This window comes from Pyxicephalus adspersus, chromosome 1 (assembly GCF_032062135.1).
Source record: "Pyxicephalus adspersus chromosome 1, UCB_Pads_2.0, whole genome shotgun sequence".
NCBI lineage: Eukaryota > Metazoa > Chordata > Amphibia > Anura > Pyxicephalidae > Pyxicephalus > Pyxicephalus adspersus.
The window spans coordinates 14,826,005-14,847,212 of record NC_092858.1 but is presented as its reverse complement, the minus strand read 5'-3'; the positions used below and the strand labels follow the sequence as shown (position 1 = coordinate 14,847,212).

The 21,208-nt window shown below is 37.3% G+C and overlaps 1 protein-coding gene across 1 annotated transcript in view; it reads right to left on the bottom strand.

Moving 5' to 3' along the window:
- Positions 1-21,208, bottom strand: part of PIWIL4 (piwi like RNA-mediated gene silencing 4) — a 102,505-nt gene that overhangs the window by 23,188 nt on the left and 58,109 nt on the right. Inside the window, exons 9-14 of the mRNA XM_072402699.1 lie at positions 20,589-20,700; positions 15,543-15,669; positions 11,696-11,813; positions 10,440-10,551; positions 9,284-9,468; positions 5,473-5,545 (exon numbers count right to left, since the gene is read on the bottom strand). Coding sequence (XP_072258800.1) covers positions 5,473-5,545; positions 9,284-9,468; positions 10,440-10,551; positions 11,696-11,813; positions 15,543-15,669; positions 20,589-20,700 — 727 coding nt within the window. The remainder of the gene's footprint in view (positions 1-5,472; positions 5,546-9,283; positions 9,469-10,439; positions 10,552-11,695; positions 11,814-15,542; positions 15,670-20,588; positions 20,701-21,208) is intronic.

Here is a 21,208-nt window from a genome sequence, read left to right as displayed (position 1 = left end):
AGGAGCCAATTGCATGCAGTTCTTGGGGCACACTGATGACTTGTATTTTGGCAGAACAGAGATCACAAATTCGTATCTTTAAAATACTAGATTTTGATTTAAATATGCTGTAGACTTAAACAAGTCTTTAAGAATTCAGAAGAGTTGAGAATTTGGCTCCCCGGGGCAACCCCTATCAACTGCATACAATCACAATTAGACGGATCATTCAAAGCAGAGAGAGCACCCTGCTCATTTAATTGCTATAAACAGTTCTGAAAGTGTGTTACATGCTCCTCAGGAATTTTAATAAGCCTTTTTCAGAAGATTAGGTCCGTTACCATTGTGTCAATCAATACTGCGCTTAAACAGAAAAACCACTATTGGGGGGGGAGAAAAAACACATGCGGTATTCTAGTAACATCTCTCTAGGGTATTATGTCTCTCAGAAAGCAGTGCAGTGGCTGAGGCTATTCTGATATTATTTGGATAGTAGCTGTAGATTGCTCATCTATTCATATGGGAAAAAGTATGGTGTGAATTACACCAGTGCTGCACAAACACACAAAATTCCAGGGAATTCCTAATGCTTTGTTCTCTGTTGTCACCATCATGATACCCACAATGACCTTGCAGTACTTAACTGAATTCTTGTATACAAGACGTAGCTACATCAGATTGGCAGCTCTATTCAGTTTTCATTGCTGTCTCTGTTGGAGAACCTCCCCTCACTTCAGTGGTAAATGAAATTCACCAAAAAAAAAAGGCACTGACAACAATAAAAAAAAAGAAAAAAGACAGGGGTTCCAGAACTGTTGGCTGGAGTTCCCCCCACCAGAATAAATTGACCATAAAATGCTCATTTGCAAAGCATGTTTGACAGATGCCTGAAAATGAAAAAGCTGTTTGCAGCGTGCAAAAATGACATGTCCCAAATCTGTCAAATGCTATTCTTGAAACCTACCTAGATACACATTGTACAGTTTGAACCTAATATATTTTCAAATGCAATTTACAATTTTTACTTTATGTTTCTGAATCCACAAACTGTTTAAAATATTTTACAGTGAAAATTGTTTATGCATTTTTAAAGTTGGTAATATCACATAGGTTGAGTTAAGCAACAAGATGCAGAAAAGATTCTTTCTGTACCATAATAAAATACATTTAATAAATGCAATGCTGCACTTGTGTTTTTTTTTTCTGTGTAAATAAAACCAAGTGGTGGAATGAGAAATCCCACATTCCAGAAATGTACATAGTTTTGACCAACACACTAAATATGGATTTTTAAGGCATGTGTGTGTGTATGTGTATGTATATATATATATATATATATATATATATATATATATATATATATTGAAATAAATATATATACACACACAGTGATACCTCGGCTAACGAACAGCTCTACTAACGAAATTTTGTGAGAGAGACATGGCTTTGGCCTATATAGTGAGGGGCGTTCCAGCGTTTGTGTGGCTGTGAATTTGAGAGGTAGGTGTGATTTATAAGAGTGGTCGTCAACCTTTTTGGACCGGCAGACCACTAACTGGTTCCAAGGAGTCACTCAAAGAGGAAGAGACTTCCCCATAGTGATGTCATGATGCCAGAACCCGCCCACTTTCCTAAGTCTAAACCTGCGATGGGAAAGTGTCCAGAGACACAACCTACCCATCGTCCTGAGCCTTCGATACATTGATACATACATACTGGGGCCTGGTCCACGGCTCTGGCTGGTGTGCCCCTAAAGCGGGGTCTCTCTCCTGACCCCGCACGGGGGTGCACCAGCCACAGACCACTGATTGATGGCCTTTATTGATAGCATTTATTGTTTACATACAAAGGAAGTGGATTCCCTGCTGCTTGTGTGAGGAGGCTGGATGTGGGGGAAGGGGCGGTTCACATAACTTGCAGAAGAAATCTTTTGATTAACTCACAGTGAGGATTTTATACAGTAACTGACACCACATTGCCTAAAAATATGTTGAGACAAACATCTGTCCTAATTGCATTTATGAAAATAATGTACCTTTTACCTGCTGTTATAGTGGGAAACTGTTCATCTCAGAAATTAGGTAATTATCATTGGATTACAATAAAAGAAACAACTGAATTTATTGGTTTGTTCTCATTTTATGACCTTTTATATTGTGCTTTTAACTATTTTTAAAAAGTATGTGGGCAGCATCTAGAAAAAATGAAATGATTTTCTTTAGGAACCTATAAAAATCATGTTTCAGCTAACAAAGATTTCGGCTAACAAATGTAATTCCGCAAAGATATATCTTTGTTAGCCGAGGTATCACTGTTTATATATATTCATGATTTGCAATCAGCCAAATATATTCAATTTTTTTTTATATTAAGAACATAGATCTTTTATTTCACCCTGGAGCAGGGGTGCCCAAAACGTTGATCGTGATCCACTGGAACGCGAGCCGATCGCAAAGCCCTGCCGGACCCCTCCCTGCTGTTTACCAGCAGCCCTGCTGCATGTCTATAGAGATGCTGGGGATGTCTTTCATCAGCCAACACCAGAAGTGAGGCAGAAAGGGCAGCCTGAGGTGAGCAGTGCTGGGTGGCCAAGTCAGTTCAGGCTCGGTGCCAGGGTATATAAATATATATATGTTTAGCATTTTTATTGTTGGTCGATCATTTTGACTTGGTCATTTTAAAAGTAGCTTGCAAGCCAAAAAAGTGTCGGTACCCCTGCCCTAGAGGTTTACAGTAGTACAGTGTAACATTCATGCAACATTCACTTATGAATGTTACATTGCACTAGTGTAAAATGCTACAGATACACCATAAAGAGTTCCATCATCCTGCCCTGGCCAAAGAAGGTGGCAAAAGATTGTCAACAGAATGAGAGAGGAGAAGTTGGTGGCGCCCTGCGAGTAAACATGGGGTTTAATTATGCTTTACCTTACAGTAAGTACAAGGAACTGATACAGTTTATGACAAATGTTCTGGGAATCAGAATGTGTGGCTTCAAGATTAGGGAACAATTGTTAAAGATTTGTAACAAGCCAAAGAGATCAGGCAAGGTGCACAGGCTTGGAACTCTAACACCGAACACAGGAATTCTGCAGCATACTTCAGTTGAAGATTTGTATTGATAGAAATGTTGGAGAATATGATTTGATCTGCCCCTCATAGGTTGAGATTCTTCAGAAGCACATTAGCTAGGAAAGTGTTTTTTTTTTTAAGTTCTCCCTACAGGGGGACATCTAACGCAGCTCTAGGACCTGTAGGTCCGGCATACTGCAGACACCACCTTCTAGCGATGGGACTAAGAGTTTAGTGAACTACATCATACTGCACCTTAGTGGAAGGGTCAGCACAAGGTTCTAGCAAGGAGAGATCAATCTCAAGGATCTTAGCCATATGCTCTAAATACTCCAATAAATAGGTTTTACTGCTCTTACAGGGATTTCCCCATACTATAACCTATGTCATCATGGCTTTATGATGTAAATGACACCAGCACTGATGACCCCCTTTTGCAGTAAAACTGGCAGAAAAAGAAGACAAAAGGACATCCAATATCCTAGGACATTAGCAAAGAACTGAGGTGTGGGAGTAGGAGAGAATTCTCTAAGATTCTGGAAGGTACAATGGTTCCTCTTGGTTCTTAATTGGGGCGAATAAAATAGAGGTCCTCTAGAAATGTTTAAAAGAAAGGGAACAAGTATGTGGTTGTTTAACAAGTTTTTTTTTTTTTTTTAATTATTAAGGTTCATTTTCACCAAAAATAGTTTCCTGTTTTTTAATACCCTGTATTTGCAAATGCATTGCATTGTGATGCCCAAGAAGTGCTTTTGCCAACCTCTATCTTGGAGGTTAGGAACGCCAGCTTTTTTTCCTGTGAGGCTTAGTCTTCCATGGCACAGGTACAATAGCCATGTTTTTCTGACGTCTTTACAGAAGAATACAATATGGTAAGTGATCCACATAAAATTTATAGATATGGGAGTTTCACATTAATGGCTCATAGAAAAACACCTCTTATAGAAAACAACATTTTACATGCAGGTATTTCTCCTTCATGTCCCTCGATTAGAAATATCCCCAATACCCATTAATTTTAATTAAAGTTTTTCTACAGAGGACTTTAAATTACAAGCAGATCTACTTAAAAGAAGATTCAAATCCAGAGTGTATGGTAATTGAAATCTTAAAAAAAACTATTAGGAAGCCAAAGGAACAACTTAAAAGGAGCTTTTGTTTCCCCAAAAAGTGTTAGTAAAGATGTTTTTGTTACAGCTATGATCCTATCTTTAAAAATGCAACACAGGTAGTGCAAAAAATACAGGAAAAACACTAGGATCTTCATAGCACTCATCCCATTATCAATTAATACAAACGTTTGAGTCCCTACTTTATAAACAGAAAAATTAAATCCCTTTGATACACACTTACCTGAAGCTATTAAAAGTACAAATAGAGGGGAACCCCATCTTCTCTGGGGCACCTTAAAATTAAATGATTGTCCTTGGACTAAAAATAATAGTCCAGTAAAGTCACTCCTTAGGGGTTATCAGTATTAACCCCACCTTCATGTGCAATACTGAACTTTAATGGTGGTTTACAATATCCAAAACATTTGTGGGGGTTTTTTCATTGGAAAATCCCAACAACAATTGAAGAAATGATAAATATCAGCACTCTTGCACTTATATCAGAAAATTCACCACTTCTCCTAGATGATTGTTGCACTAACAAATGCTTTGGTATCGTCAAGTTTCTTTTGTTGGCACTAGAATAACAGAGACAAAACGTCAAAAAATGCCCTGCGCAAAATTATTGGCACAAAAAACGTGTTATTCACTTTTCTAACAATCAATGAGTCTTTTACATCTCTCTCTATTGAAATTTTGGATCACTCCTCCTTTGCCAGCTGCTCCAGGTCTCTCAAATTTGAAGGGTTTCTGTCTTGCAACTGTTTTTAGACCTCTCCACAAGTGCTATATGGGATTAAGATCTGGACTCATTGCTGACCACTTCAGACGTCTCCAGCGCTTTGTCTTACACCATTTCTGGCTGCCTTTTGAAGTATGTTTTGAGTCATTGTCCTGCTGTAAGACCCATGATCCCAGTGCTTTTTGACACTGGGCCCCATATTGCACCCCAGAATTCTTTGGTAGTATTCAGATTTTATGGGTTCCTATCCTCTATCTTGACTTCCTCTTGGGTAATTGCAAAATTGTAGAAATAACCAAAATAAGAACCATGCTGGTTCCCGACCACTGCATTCGACAGAGCAGAATTGGAGGATGCAAACGGAATGGAAGCATCTAAAGCTTAATATCCAAAAACTTCATGGCAGATTAATAGAGAGCTGTAAATTAGTATACCTCAATCTTGTAGTCCTTAACAGAAGCCAATGCAAAACCTAATACACGCTGCCTGTATATTCCCATGTATCATATTGAACAATTTTAAATCATTAAAAATAAGCGTATTAATGTCTTATAATACAGTACATACCAATTGAAGATCTCGATTCACATGTTGTTGCAGAACACGCATAAAAGAAACTGAACTGTCTTCTACTTGTATTCTATGAAGAAAAAAAAAGTTATAAAAACATTTGCAAAAACCTGCATGACACCTAAGCTCTGTCCAAACCAATGTTTCTCAACCTTAATAGCATGGGGCAACTTCTGGAAATAACTTTCAGGTCTTCTGTGACGTTCTGCTATAAATAATATGTCTACAATTCACAGTGCACAAGTTCATTCTTCCTGTTTGCAAAGGACTATGTTGCCTAACAGTCTGGTCTTCTATAAAGCTTCATAGAAGTGAAGGTGTTGCTCTGCAGACTGCGGCCCTTGGACACACCCGGGTTTGGAAGAACAGAATCAAGGAAGGCAGCAAACAAGCAAGGCCAGAAACAAGTCTAGGGGTCAAGTATCAGTAACAGACACTGGCAAAGGGGGGTCTCCGTAGACACTGGTGGCATGGGTGATATGGGGATCAAAAATACAGGGGAACAAAGGAGACAAAGAAAGAGACTGGAAGTATGGGTGACATGGGGTCACCAAGGAATGTAGGGATGGCAGAGGAACAGCGGGGTGGACAACAAGAGGTTTGAACAGGAAATGGACTGGGAAACACTCAATTAAACGGCTGAGTAGGAACACTAGCAGAGGTAAGGGGCCCGGCATTAGTATGAAGACGCGTTGCTCCAACACTGAGTCCTGTGTCTAAACTAGATTAATAGCCAAGGGCAATAAGGAGGCTATCTCTTTATTGGTTGGCGGGAGGTGCGGTGCTGAATAAACTTGGAAGAGCAGCTGTGCCCAGTGTCAGAGGTAAGTGTGACATGTCACAAAAAGCATATTTTGGCTTTTAATATCATCACTCTACTGATACTGATCCTAGTGCCTTGTGTCCAAAGTGTGCAAAGCAATGTGCACTCTTAATGCATGGTTTGCAGAGTTGTCATACTATACAATCATTTTGGACATCATTTGGTTTCAAACAATGTAAGTATGACTGGTACTATACTGCTTTATGTAACAATATAGTTATGCACTAGCTCACTTAGTGTTTTCATGCAGCATCAAGAAAAAAATACATGGACATGGAAATTGCTCCCTAGCTGATAGTTTCAAAGTCCTCTAAATGAAAAATGTGAATGCTGACACGCGGGAAGCAAATACAAGGTTTCTGATATGCATACGTGCTCAGTCAGTAACTTATAAAATAGTCTAAAAAGTCAAAGGATCAGTATTACAGTCACCTATTTATTTTAAGAAGGAGATCAGCAATAGCAGCAAGGACTGCTACTTTTCTTTTAGAAAATTACAGCAGTCAGGTGTCCCAGAGAGCTTTTGGAGCTGGACAGTAGGTTTGCTTTATAAGAAGGAGACTGTTGAATAAGGGCCTTTGTGTAAAAGGGAGTGAGCTAAACCTGCTAAAAACTGCTATAAAAAGACACTAAATGCAAAAGGTGCAAAAGCTGAATGCAGCAGATTCTATGTCAGTAAATGAAAATATCAAAACCTTGCATTTACTGTTCTTTGTGTCCCAATAGTGATTTCCCCTTCACCTTTTGTTCTATAGACAAATTCACTAGTTAAATACACTAAATTCTCCTTAGTTTCTCTAACTTTCTGTTTCATGGATAAAATCAACTATTGGATGTCCTTTCTTTTTTAGAAAGTGTGGGTGCCCTCCCAAAGAGGAATAAAACAAATAAAATGGCAGTTCAAATCCTCCTTTACTTTATCCTAATTTACTGTTCCACCTTGTGTCATTTTTATGATTTATTTGCGTAAAAGAAGATAAACAGTTCCATGCTGTTTTATCAGCTCCTTCCCACAATGCACCACTCTGCTAACTTTAAAAAGAATATGCAAACGAGTGATACATATGCAAACAAGTAATGCCGCTAATCCCTGATGTTTCAGCTTATTTCTTCACATAAAAAGGCTAGAGAGGAAACGCAGTAACAGATGCAGGAAACATCCTAAGATCTTCCCAAGTGACTGAGGATTTAACTTGCAGCCTTTGTCTAACAGATAAAACTAAAAATTGGCTAGGATCTTTGTGAATGGGACAATGTGGGGTAAGGACACCTTTCCTACAGAGGCACAGCTAAATATTTCAGGCTGCCTGAGATTTCCTTATTAGAAAAACTAATAGGGGAATAGGATATCACAGAACCACTGAACATAACAACAGAGCAGTTAAAGATGAGAAAAGAGGTAAAGCAGATGTAAACTATCCAAAGTTTTGGACCCCCAAGAGGTTTTAATCAGAATGTGAAAGAATACAGAGCGTATTTGCACATTACTATTATCTTGTACTTATACACCATAACATTTTACAAAGTCCATTGCCAAGTAACTATTTCTGAAACGGGCTCACAAGCTAATGTTCCTACTGTAGTTTTATGTCATTAGCACAAAGTCAACTTGGGCTAGGGAATGGGGCTAATTACCCAAACTACATATTTATGTAACATGGGAGTAAAAAAACATAGGGGGAACATACAGAGTCCATGCAGATAGCTTCTATTACAGACATTACATGCAGTCTCACCTGAAAAATCCCATTAAGAATAAATAGTGGCAGCCTGTAAAATGTTCATATGCTGTATTGTCTAATAAGCAATGCAGGAGTAGGGGCTTGAGCACATGGCCATGGCTGGCCTTAGTGCCAGAAGCAAAATTACAATAAAATGAAACTGTCATCAAATGCATTTAGGGTAGAATGACATAGTCCCCTAACCCAATAACAACCTTGACATCATTTCCCTGCCACTTCTTTTTCAAGCAGCACATAAATTCCCAATATTAGCCGGTGCCACACTTTGCGGAAGAAATGGGTCACTCTGTGAATGGATCCCCAATATCTGGAAGCACCAGATATGTTTACCAGCTGAGGTAGAAAAAAAAGAAGCTGCAGAGGTAAAAATTGGAATGTTTATTATCAGGGTTTACACAAACTAGTTACTCTATAGCAGTGGTCGCTAACCGGTGGTCTACGAGAATATTTTTGTGGTCCGCGGCTCTGGTCGGTGCACCCCCGAGCAGGGTCAGGAGAAGGACCCCACCAGGGGGAGGCACCGGCCAGAGCCACGGACCATGTCCCCAGTGCAAATCCCTGACTCAGGAAAGTGGGCGGGCTGTGTTTCACGATACAACCCACCCAGTCTTTCATCGTAGGCTCAGATCTGCGCTGGCAGAGTGGGCGGGGTTATGGTGTTATGACATCACTATGGGGGAGGTTTCTCCCCTTTGATTGACAACCGGCTCCCCACGCATGCGCGGTCAGGAGCCAGTAGTTTTAGTGGTCTGCGGGACTAAAAGGTTGACGACCGCTGCTCTAAAGGACCTACAAGTCCTTTAGAGTTGAATGATCGGTATCTTAAATGATCGGTATCTTAAATAGACACTTCTATGTTACCAATTCAGGAGAAAGTGGCAATGTCTCTTTAAGATGCTGAAATACTGTTCACCTAGTTGGCCCTGTGAAGTATTTAGTGGCAGAAAGTGTGACAACAAAATTGGTAATTTGTTTTCATGCGTTTTAAGAGTCACTGGAATGCAACAGTTCAACTATAGAATGGGTTTTAGAATGTAGTGGCAATACTGACTTTGCAGGAGTTAAACATGTCAAAGGTTAAAGTATGTGATTGGATATTTCACAAGATTACTTGTGGTCATTCAGTGAAATGGAGCTTTTAAATAGGACCAATAAACTTTCACCCCACTCTATCCAAAATTAAGAAAAAAACGAGTGTCTCACGAGTGTAATTTTTTTAAAAAACAGAAAAATCAATCCTTACAATTTGGGGTGAGCAATGTCGAATCCCATTCCTCTGCCAACCTTCTGCAGACTGTAAACAAGCTTTTCCATTACATCTTCATTACGACGGCTGCAAAGCAGCAACCAGTTGTTCAGGGGTTCTGTACTGATCATCTTTGAATCCCGAGTATCGCGACTCCAGTCAGCAGCTGACATAGGTTGACACTGACAGAGGAACACATTTTTTACATAGTACACTAAATATATGACTATATGGTAACGATTTTGTATTTTTTACACTATATATTTCCAGAACATTGCTGTTAACATGGCAAAAAAGATTTGTCTATGAGACTGTTACCATGAAATCCTTTAAGGTTATGTTGCAATCCTCAACAAGATTGGACACTAGAAGCAAGAAATATGCAGATGGCCAATGATAACTCATCCCACTAACAGTACGTCTCTATCAGTTTAAGAAGTACCAAAAGTATCATATAAAAGGAAGAAGGGGTATACTTGAATTCCAAGAAAAGAATTTTACAGTAAGTTCTAATTCTAAAGTCAATCAAGTTTTGCCTGGAGCTAGGATATATGGTGCAGTAACTTGGTTCTGTGTAGCATACACTTGCAACAGTGCTGGTTTAAAGAGTAAGCATCAAGTACTGGCACCTGCATACAAGTGCAGTGGTTTCAATATACAAATAAAATATATTTGGTGATGTTACCTGCCAATTCTGCTCATTGAGTTTCTTACAAAGCTCTGTCACACATAACAGAGCTGTCTGGCAAGACATGAGACCTGATTTTCCTCTGCTGCAGGTAAGTAACACTTACAGGTCATGTTTACTGTTACTAGATAGTGACAGGAGAAATATCAGACTGATTAGCTTTTCTCTAAGTCACTCTGTTCTTTTCCTTGTCAGTGTATGATCAATGCTGCACAACTAATTTTCTTCTTGCAGATTCTCCTTCTAACAGTCTCTTCTTTGCTGTACAAATGATTGCAAGATTATAATACCAAGTCAAATTCAAACACTTACATAGGTTTTTGTCATTTTTTATCTGCTTATACTGCTTTAAAGTGCAGAATAGATACACTTTCCTATATATGAAAAAATGCATAATCATGCAAATTTACAACAGTGACTAATTTCTATCATAGGATGTATCTCACAAATATACCAGTTACTTACTATATTGTCTCTCATAGAAATCTTCTCTGGGGGCATCACACGACCAGTGACAGATATTTGCTTGTCCAGTCGCATTCCCCACTTTTTCAGTTCGGAACTCGCAGCTGAACTACTGTGCGAAGCATTAATCAGCACATTATTAATGCAGTCATTCAACAATTTTGTTTCCTTTCTTAGCAGCACCAAGATATAGGTGTCATGAAAATAGACCATAATGTGTCTGATATGTCTAATATCTGTGTGTGTGTTTTAAGCAGCTGACATACCTTTGTAAGCAGAAATAATTGTAAACTCGTACACTTGTAACTTGTAAACACCTGACATAAAAACTGAAAAAACTTTTTTTTGGTCACTTTTTTTACAAAATTGGAGCATGATTTTATGGTTTAATCGGCTTTAATACATGCTTGACAACTAATAGAGTAACATAAATGTGCATTGTACACCCTTTCCTCTGAGTAGTATTTATGGTAATGCGGAGCTAAAGTACAAAAAGAATTGTTGACAAAAAAAAGTCTTTACCCGGTGTCCAACAATTTTTTTTAGGATATTGCTTTTGTCACATATGCAGTGCAAGGTACACTCTTGATATCTTTAGCATAATGAATTGCTAATATATATGTGCAATTTGGGGGACATTTTACAATCTAAGACAAATTCTTACTTTTTTGTAAATGCTTCATTCTTAACTATTTAATAGAAACTAGCAATAAATGAGTATAATAATATGTAAATATTGAATCACACTTCCCATTCTTGGCAAAGTGACATCTTCTGGGCACACGCCGGATTCTTGCCTGATATCATCCCTGAACAGATTATCGCGCGAGAACCGTTGGACGCATGTACGTAGCTTAAGACACGGCATGAAGCGTTTTACAAATACACCAAAACAACAGTAAACGCCTCTACAATTTAAACTGCTATTTTTAGCTTCAATGATACCTATGGCTTTGGGGTGGTTAAAGGCTGGCTGGCATTTATAATTTTCAGCTGTACCACTGAGAAAAAATGAGTCTAATCAAACCTTTGAGGGTCGCTTTCCATGATCAGAGGTCTTTGACTCTTTATATTATTTACCACAGATGGTCAGTGAAAGTAATTAGTGTAGGTGGAGTTTTACCTTTAAGCACTGAAACCTTACTGTGATATGAATGTAACATTCTCGGGCATAGTCTGGACACAGGTACATTTTAAGTAATTTGTATCATAGCTCATGTATTGAAAGCAAAACTGCAGTCTGTGAAATGTAATACCCCTCAATGCTGTCTGCCAGGCCCTGCAATCTCTGTTGTCTGCATTCTGGGTTTACATGAGTCTCCATGGCAAGGTCCTTCATCAGACGAAAGTCTGCAAGGGCGCGGCTTGACAATCCTAGTAATAAAAAAAATAACAGTACACAATTACCATAATTCACTCACAATAACACACAAAATTTTATTGTCTTAAAAACTAAGTATAAAAACTTCAGACATAAGTCAATTCAATCTATTCCAGAAATTTCAATAAGGTCATAAGGTCCACCTTTATTAACCCGAACAATAACATTTGTTTACAGCCAGTGAGAACAAAACAGAATAAAAGGCTCCAGAGTCATGTCTTCCCTGCAGATTTGACAGATGTATCACCCAAACTACAATGCATATGGTATGCATGTGAACGTATGTGTGTGGGGCCCTGGAAAACAAAATTCATTTTTGATGTTTAGAGAAATGTTTGTACAGAATCAAGATGGAAAGAGACAGGTAGATGGAGTTGAGATACCTCAGCTTACAGTATTTTAGTACCACAGAATGTTTTTCTAGAACAAGAGAGGTTATTAGCAACCTGAAGATTTTACAGAAAGGGATATAAAAAACAATGCTGAGATGAAAAACAAAATTAACAAACTTTTATTATGTCTGGATTATCATCCATTGTGTCACACTTATACTGTATGTACCTTATAGGTTAAACTTGCACTGCTATATTAGAGCAAATATTATAGAGATAACATTATTGAATGATAATATTGCCACATCCCAACATTGACTTTATCCAAAAACAACTCCAAAAAAGCAGGACTAATATTTAAATGTTTAAATTAACGTTAGCAGATCTTATTAAACATAGGTAAAAACTGTGGCATTGATTCAGGATAAACAAGCATGAGAGAGTATCAAAACAATCAAATAAATAAACTCGTTAACAACTCGACACATTTTAGCAAATCTGATTTGCTTCTTCAGGAGTTAGTTTTGAGATCTATATGTCTATACAAAAAATATGCATATTAGTCATCATGACAAAGTAAAAATAATTTAGAACCCAGGAGTTTATTAAAGCAAATAAGTGGAATATTCTTGAATGGCCAAGTCAGTCACCTGATCCGAACCCAATTGAGCATGCATTTCACTTGTTGAAGACTAAACTTCAGACAGAAAGGCCCACAAACAAACAGCAACTGAAAGCCGCTGCAGTAAAGGCCTGGCAGAGCATTAAAAAGGAGGAAAGCCAGCATCTGGTGATGTCCATGAGTTCAAGACTACAGGCTGTCATTGCCAGCAAAGAGTTTTCGTATTAGAAATGAACATTTTATTTTCATCTTTTTAATTTGTCCAATTACTTTTGAGCCACTGAAATGAAGTGATTGTGTTTTAAAAAAAGGCTTTAGTTCCTCACATTTTTATGCAACCCACTGAATTAAAGCTGAAAGTCTGCAGTTCAAATGCATCTGAGTTGTTTCATTTAAAATTTATTGCTGTAATGTATAGAACCAAAATTGGAAAAAAGTTGTCTCTGTCCAAATATTTATGGACCTAACTGTATATTGTACAAACAAATTCATATCCCCATGACAGAATGGCAGATCCAAATCCCTTATCTTTCCTTCAAATTAGGCACAGTGAAGTACACAGAGATGGCAGTGGAGAGAATCACCCATCATCCAGGGTATTTAAAGAATATACCCATATATCCGTATCTCAACTCTCCAAAGAAAAGAAGAGTGGGACAGCAATCACATGCTGTCAACATCATCAGGCCAACAAAAAAAAATTTAAATACATTTTAATCTACAGAGGTCAGTGGTTTTGTTATCTGAATGCCAACACTCTGGCTGTCCTACTTTAAACCAATCCTCTTCGGTGGTACCTTACACAAACTGGAAGAGCATGTGTGTGCCCTGCTGACCTGAATTTTAATGAGAGACGTTGTAAATCTGTTCGCAGCATATGTGGGCACTATATACAACGCTATGTACTACATTTTTTCACATTATGCAAATAATATAAATTTGGCCTATTTGTTCAGAGTATGCTGGCACTTGATTGTACTAGCTGGCACTCACCCAAAAAAGCACTGTGAAAGAATAGAGAAACATATCAGACACTGTTTGGCAACCAATCAGTTAATTATGGAAGTACAAACTACTTATAATAAGCTGACAAATTAGTCTTGATGTTGAGTGGGCGACTGACAGCATTGCTGGCTTAATGTACGCAGTGTCTATTTTATGAGTGTTAGCTAAATATTTAATGACACAAGCCTTCTGGCTGTGCAGTATGTCAACATCTTCTGTCCATTAAAGAGGTGCACAATACTTCATTCATTAGTGGGTAGCTGAATCACAGTCTGCTAGTCTTGTGCCAGTAGCAGAGTTTTAGGGAACTTGCCTTGTAAAGACATATTGAAGTCTTGTTAGACTGCACTGCATGAAAAGCAAACTGCGCAAAATGGAAAATTTCAATGATCCTTGAAATAAATAAACTTGGTAATATACAGGAAAAATCAACTTTAAATGTGTTAAATACAAACTTGAGAAACACACCATGTAGACCTTTTGATACAAGTACTGTCTATGCTATTTAAAACCAAAAATTGTTCTCTGTAATAGCTAATAGCAGTTAGTAATTTTCAACTGGACTTGCATTTGTATTATCTTTTTCCCGACCATTTGACAATAAATTAAACCTTTAGTCATGAACCTAAACAATTTACACCTTTCTCCAACTTCATAAAACCCCAGAATAGGTTTATATGGGTTAACTTTTCAGTTTATTCATGGACATATTCTATAGTGAGTGCATTTAGGTGAGTTATCTGTGTGGCTCTAAATGCTGGGGTATGCTCCAAATACTCATTGGAAAAGAAAAAGCAACTTGGATACAAAGCTAAGTGTCTTTAACATTTTAAAATAATCTAAAAAACTAAAAAAAAATCTAAAATCTAAATGTGGCGATCACTACTACTATCAATACTATGACCTGTTTAATTGTGAACCTTCCCAGATGCAACTCTGAAATGCACATGGTGACATGGCCTATCTGACTAGAGCTTTCAAGGTTTTAAACCGGCATTGCTGTGGTACATTAGGCCACTCCAGTGCTTACAATTGACTTAATTCCATTATTCCTGTATACTAGCATAAATATATTGTGTTAACTTTGTTTACTTCTTGTAATCCTACCTACTGTAGCATTCTTTATGTCTGGTGGATGTGCTATCTTTGTGATTACAATACTTCTTCACTTCCATGAACTTTCCTCCCACCCCTCCACAGCCATATTGCCATATATCCCTACTAAAGACCGAACAACCATGAATGTAAAATATTGTGAACTAAAAGGAACTTCTGACTTCATCACAAGTTTTCTGGATAACTTTGAAAACTATAAATTATTCTACTTAGAAGTTTGCAAATCAACTACATTACTAAAAAAAAATAATAAAAAAAATATATATACTACATTGATTTTTGTAAAATAAACCTATAGTGTACAGTGACAATAATACCAATATTGCTCCCTGTATTAAATCCTAGTGTGGCCTCTTCTAAAATGTAATCTTCCAGTTACATTTCCTTTCTTTTTCTCCACCCTATTAACATAAAAACATGGCAATAACATGACCTATAAGAAGGGTCAAGGAAGGTCTTGCATGTCCCATGTGACTACAAGGTTAAGAACAATTAGGTAAATTAAAATTTTATAAAAACTGCCTTCAATATAGACAACAAGGATGTTCTTGTGCTGGGAGACATGACAATCTTGCTAAATCAAAGAAAGGGAGGTTCTTGCAGCAAGTAAACAAGCATAAATCATCTGACCAAATGATGGCTGATACCTGTAAGGTAGCACAGTTCTGGAAGCAGGTGCACAATTCGGGGAGCATCAGCTGAATCTTTATTCTTTTCCTTTAAGGTACTGACCAACATAGGTTGGAATAAATCGGTAAGCTCTACATTGTAATGCTGGAAAGAAAGAAGATCTATTCAGAACATTTATTTAAGGTACTATCATACTCCACAGCAGTTTACAGGGTACAAAGAGCCAATTACAGCCTCTGCAGAAGAGCCTAAAGAAAAATTGTCATAAAATAATTTTGTAGGGTTCTGTTGTTGACCTTTCATTCTGAGTACTAGTCTCCTGGTTGTCATGATACTGCTGAGGTTATAACGCTTTCTGAATCACTGACTTAAAATAACTTGACACTTTTACTCTCAGTAAAGAATGTTTTTGTTTAGTCTGGGACTGGGAATTATTAAAGCCAGACACAGCAGGGTAAATAAATTTTCACAAGGAAGTCAAAACTTAAATCCCCTTCCTTATGACAGGTGACAGGTGAACAGCCCTTTTAGAAAAACAGAGGCAAGGAGAACATATTGTTAACTAATGGAACATGGAGATTATAGGAAAATATGGTAAAGCAAGAAAAGGAATCCTTAATAAACACATTCCAAGTATGTTATTATCACAATAAACCTTTACTGTACACATATGGAAATCTATTTAGACCACATTTTATCTATACAAAAATAATATTTTATCTGAAAAATACCAAAAAGAGTTTGCATTTTCCATCTCATTAAGATGTTATGGAAAAATGTAAATAAATTCTTCCTGTTTTTGTCTCATAACTTATTTTAGACCCAGTACTGTCATCGGTGTGTCCCTGATAACCACTTAACATCTTCTAGCCCTTGGCTCCAAACTTTACTGTTCCTGTCCACCCCAGTGCTTTTCTATTTGATGCTGGCAGTTCATAGCTAGTGGGAGAGGCTTGTAAAAAGTTTCCTGGTCCAGCAGACAACCCAGATGTAATGCTGAGCCTTCATGATTAAAAAGAAAAGAAATCCTATTTATGATAGGCGTGGACAGGAACACTAACATTTGGAGGTAAGAGCTAGAAGATGTTGGGTGGCCATCAGTCACAAAATAAGGGAGGCTCTATTCAACATTCTGCAGCTTCTAATACAGACTGAGAATTTTCAAGTGTGCAGGAATTGCAGCAGTGTAGCATTGACATATTTAGGGTACAGGAAAGAAGTCTGTACAATTTTGCAAGAAAGTTATAGAAGGCTGGTGTTAAGCTTCATTGTGTATTTTAAAGCAATCCTTAAAGCAATCCTTTCTTTCTCAATACCTAAATAATGATGAAACTCTCTAGAAAACATCATGAGGTACCTGCTCCCATCATCTGGATAGTACAACACACTGACCTTACGATGGCCAAAGCCCTGTAATTAGCCCAGGAAATATGAGAATAGGGAGCAATGTACACCACTTCCCAGCCTCCATAAATGCATGGCTTATTGCTAGGGGGGTGGTAGCAGGTAATTTTGCACAAGAATGTTCAAACTGTAAGTCATGTCTAAACAAATACTAAATTATCCTAAATATCCAATATGATTTCAGTTGTGATTTTTCCTTTCTTCATTTAGAAAGGTATTTTGTTTTCTAAATGGAGATTCACTGTAGAAATATTGATATAACCCCTCTTTTCTTTGCTTTTTTGATTCTCTGAAGAAGTGGTCTTTGTATAAAAAAAAAAGTTAAATGTTGATATGCTAGATTTATATTATGACCCATATAATACTTGTATGGTAAATACAATGGAAAGAAACAGACTCATGTTTTTGCTAACAAATTATTTTAGGCTATTTAAGATTATTTTGTTGTTCCACTGTCTATGTCCATTAATTAAAGTTGCTTGGATAAATATATACATACATACACACACACACACACACATATATATATATATATATATATATATATAAAATTATTAATTAGGAGACAGTTGTCACGCCATAAGAGGAAACAACTAAACAATGATCTTCATGGCATGACCAGGTTTTTTTTTTAAAGTTTAATATTTGAAAAGATTGTAAACTTTTGAAATGACATTGGCATGCAAAAGCTTATTTGTAGTGGTAATAAATGGAATTACATATGCTTAAAAAAACCCAACAAGCTTTGGTTTCCACTAATGTATACCCGATTTGAGCTGCATTTGTTGTTGAAATCCATACAACTAGTTATTTGTGTAATGTACTAAGCACCAAATTCTGAAAATGCTTACAGAATAGCACAGATGTCTGCAAACACACAAGTGCTTATATCAGCACATATTACCATGTTTATTTTATATTACAGCAGTCATATTTCGCTATACATTAAAAATTAAAACAAATGTAAAGGCATGATCTCCTTATCTTCTTAAAAAGGGTTAATAAATATAATGAATACTTAGTAAATTTATAATATTGAGGGATGAGAAGTCCTCTATCTTCCTTAAAAAAGAACTAAAGGTCCACCTAAATAATTTGGTATCAAACAGGTCCTTACAGCAGAAAGGGACAGATGTCCATTTGCAATAAGTATTCTTCTCTGCTTGATTGCCACCTATCTGGCAAAAGTGCAGCTCAGCATGCACAGCTCAATGTTTGTTGCCAGGCATACCTGACAAACCCAGCTTTCCTTGTAGGTGCAGGGACTGCGTGGAGTTATGTCATCCCGGCATAGACAATCAAATGACTGAAGATCTGAATCCAGAAAAAGAGAAAGGAGTCCTGCACCTGCGACAAAACAGGGACAGGGGTGTATCCCAAGGATTTAGTTCTGCTTGAAATATAGCAGAAGGGAAGAAGAAGGGAGAAGACGGTTGCACCTGTGACAAAACAGGGACAGGTGTGTATCCCCAGGGTTTAGATCTGTTCAAAATACAGCAGTTTTGAGACTTTACTATAGGAGGAACTTTATTACTCTGTGGGAGCTGTCAGTTAAAAACCAACATTTAGTAAATAATGTGGGTGATGGGGGAACAGTAATAAGCATTTACATGTTCTCTCTTTGTTTCCAGTAAACCTACTTCCAATGAGGAAATGTATGAACTGACAGTAAACAGAGGCTTTTGCTTCGATTCTCTGCAGCTGCACTCGTATATGTGTGTGTTTATGTATAATTTACACTCATCACATGTATTATAAAGCACAGGTGTGATATTTTATGGTTTGGAATGAGTACACTGAGGTCCAACCCAGTGTGATGCTCCATTTAGAAGAACTCAAACTGAGCTGTACTGTCACTGTTTTTAAAGTTCAATGAAGCCTACAGGCGTGGCCCCTGCTGGGAAAGCATGCCCTTCCAAGCACAGGTGGTTGCAAATGGAAAAAACAAGTGCTATTAGCCTGCACTGCCTAAAATCCAGCAAAGCCCACAGCCGGAGCTCTGACTTAAGGATTCACAGAACTATATAAAGAGCATCTGCTTAAATCTGCCTGGGCTGTTCTAACTGGAGCAAACTTATGACAGGACTTAGGTGCTCCCTATTTGGGCATCTACACTAAGCCTCAGTATAACTGGGGATATCTATTTTAATTTGATGTTGATTTTAGGTAACTATATAAAACATTATTATCTTGCGAATTCAATAAAAAAGGGAAACTATTACATTGTTCTATATATTGTTTAATGGCAGCAAATATGCAATGCACAGGCCTTCAGGTTAGTGTAAAGAAGTATATCTATAAGAAAATGTGCTTAGGTATTTTAAAAACCCAAATAACATGTTTTCTGGTGATACACAGAAACATGCATCCTCAACATCCTCCAATAATACATATAATGGAGTATGGACACAGCAAAGGTTCAACTCCTTTTATAGACAGCTGTATGGCAATAGTTTCATAAGATTACTAAAGCCTCATGATAATCTTTTTATATTTATATAAAATCTGCTTTTATATGAGATCTTATTGAAGAAGAATAGCCACAGATACTATTTTCTGAAATCTTTAACCTGTGATTCATTTGCAAGAATTATGGGGACCTCACACCCACCCCTATCTAGTTGTGGACATTTTACATACACCCAAAAAAAACTGAATTAAACTACACAGGGAATCTACAGTATGGCATGCCATCCTATAGCCCTGACCCTGACTTGCCTCAAATTCCTACCTGCCAAAATGACAGCTAGGAGTTGCTGTGTTATTACAGCAAATGTAGAAGCTGCTTAAAGTTGTTACTTTTGTTTCCTTCATCTGCAGATCAAAGCAGAAATTAACCTAATAAACCCTAACTAATTTGTTCCCCTCAACTATCATACAGTAGAACCTCAGTTATCCAGCACCTACAGGGTATGGCCGATTTCGGATAAGTGTAGTTTCTGGAATATATGATGTTTTCTATCTCAGCCAATGAGCTTGAGTCTTGAATGGGAAGACTTGTCCCCAATCACCTCTAGTGCTGGATGGTTGAGAAAAGGGAAACCCTGATGGCGGCTCAAGCGTCCTTTTCCTCAGCCAATCACGGAGTGCAGCAATCATATTTTTGTCATTTGTGTCATTTCTAACACGACAAGATATAGAATAACATTTTATCTATGTTACAAAATATTTTTAAACTAACACTAATATATTTAGAAAAGTTATTTTTTTTCTTTTGATTTTTTTAAACTTTTTTTTTTCTATAGAGTTCAATAAAAATAAAATACATTTTGCAAGACAATATCAACAAAAGAAAGAGATAACAATAAGGTCCAAATATCTTGTGATTATCTCATTAGGGATCTTGTCCAGTCTGTAAAGTTTCTGTTACTCCAAGGGAGAAACCTCAGTTTATGCAGCTCCATCCAGCTGTCACAAGACATGCGCAGAAAGAGAAACCAGGAGCCTCCTGGGATGTGTGACGTGGGTATACCAGGAGGCTCTGCACTCCCATTCTGTCTTGATCAGCGCAGGGATTAAGACAGTAGAAAAGGGCTTCTTTTTTTTATTTGCCCCCAGACCCCCCCCCACACACACACACACCCTACCAAAAAAAAAAAAAAAAATGAGTATATAGATGTGAGAGCTGAAGTGGTTTAGCACTAAAACACATTGGCTACCTGTTGATAATAGTCCACATAAGTAATCTCGCTGCCGTCCTTCCTTCGAAATGAGTCAGTTGGTTTGGTGTTCCAATCAATGTCATCAACCCTGTAGGTTTTATTGTTGTACCTAAAGAAAACAAAATGGTAGTAAAATTATAGTAGTAAATTTTGAAACAGGTTCATCCAGGCTTAAATAATGGAGGTCCTAGATTTTAAGAGAAAACATCATTACTGTGATGAAACATATCAAAAATACATGGTTGTTTTTATTTTAATTAGATTGGTGCGGCTGAAACATTATACTGAGTGCTGGGGTGTGTTTTTTCAGAACTAGTGGTACATAGGAGAGTACACAAGCCTTTTTCAGATTTTAGCTGTTAGGCCTTTTCCCTTAATAATCACATTACTGGGTATTATTTTTTGGGTCAAACACCATTTGTGTACTGGTCTGTTTCACCAAGGGTGTAACAAATAACAGAAATATTTTTTTTTCTGGACACTTTCCTTTTTTGATTCCATTTAGGGTGAATCAGTTGATACATATACTCTTTTGGACATTAACCAACTCATTTCAGCGGAGTATACTTGTTTTTATTATTATTAACTTACAATTTAGGGTGAGCACATGTGCACAC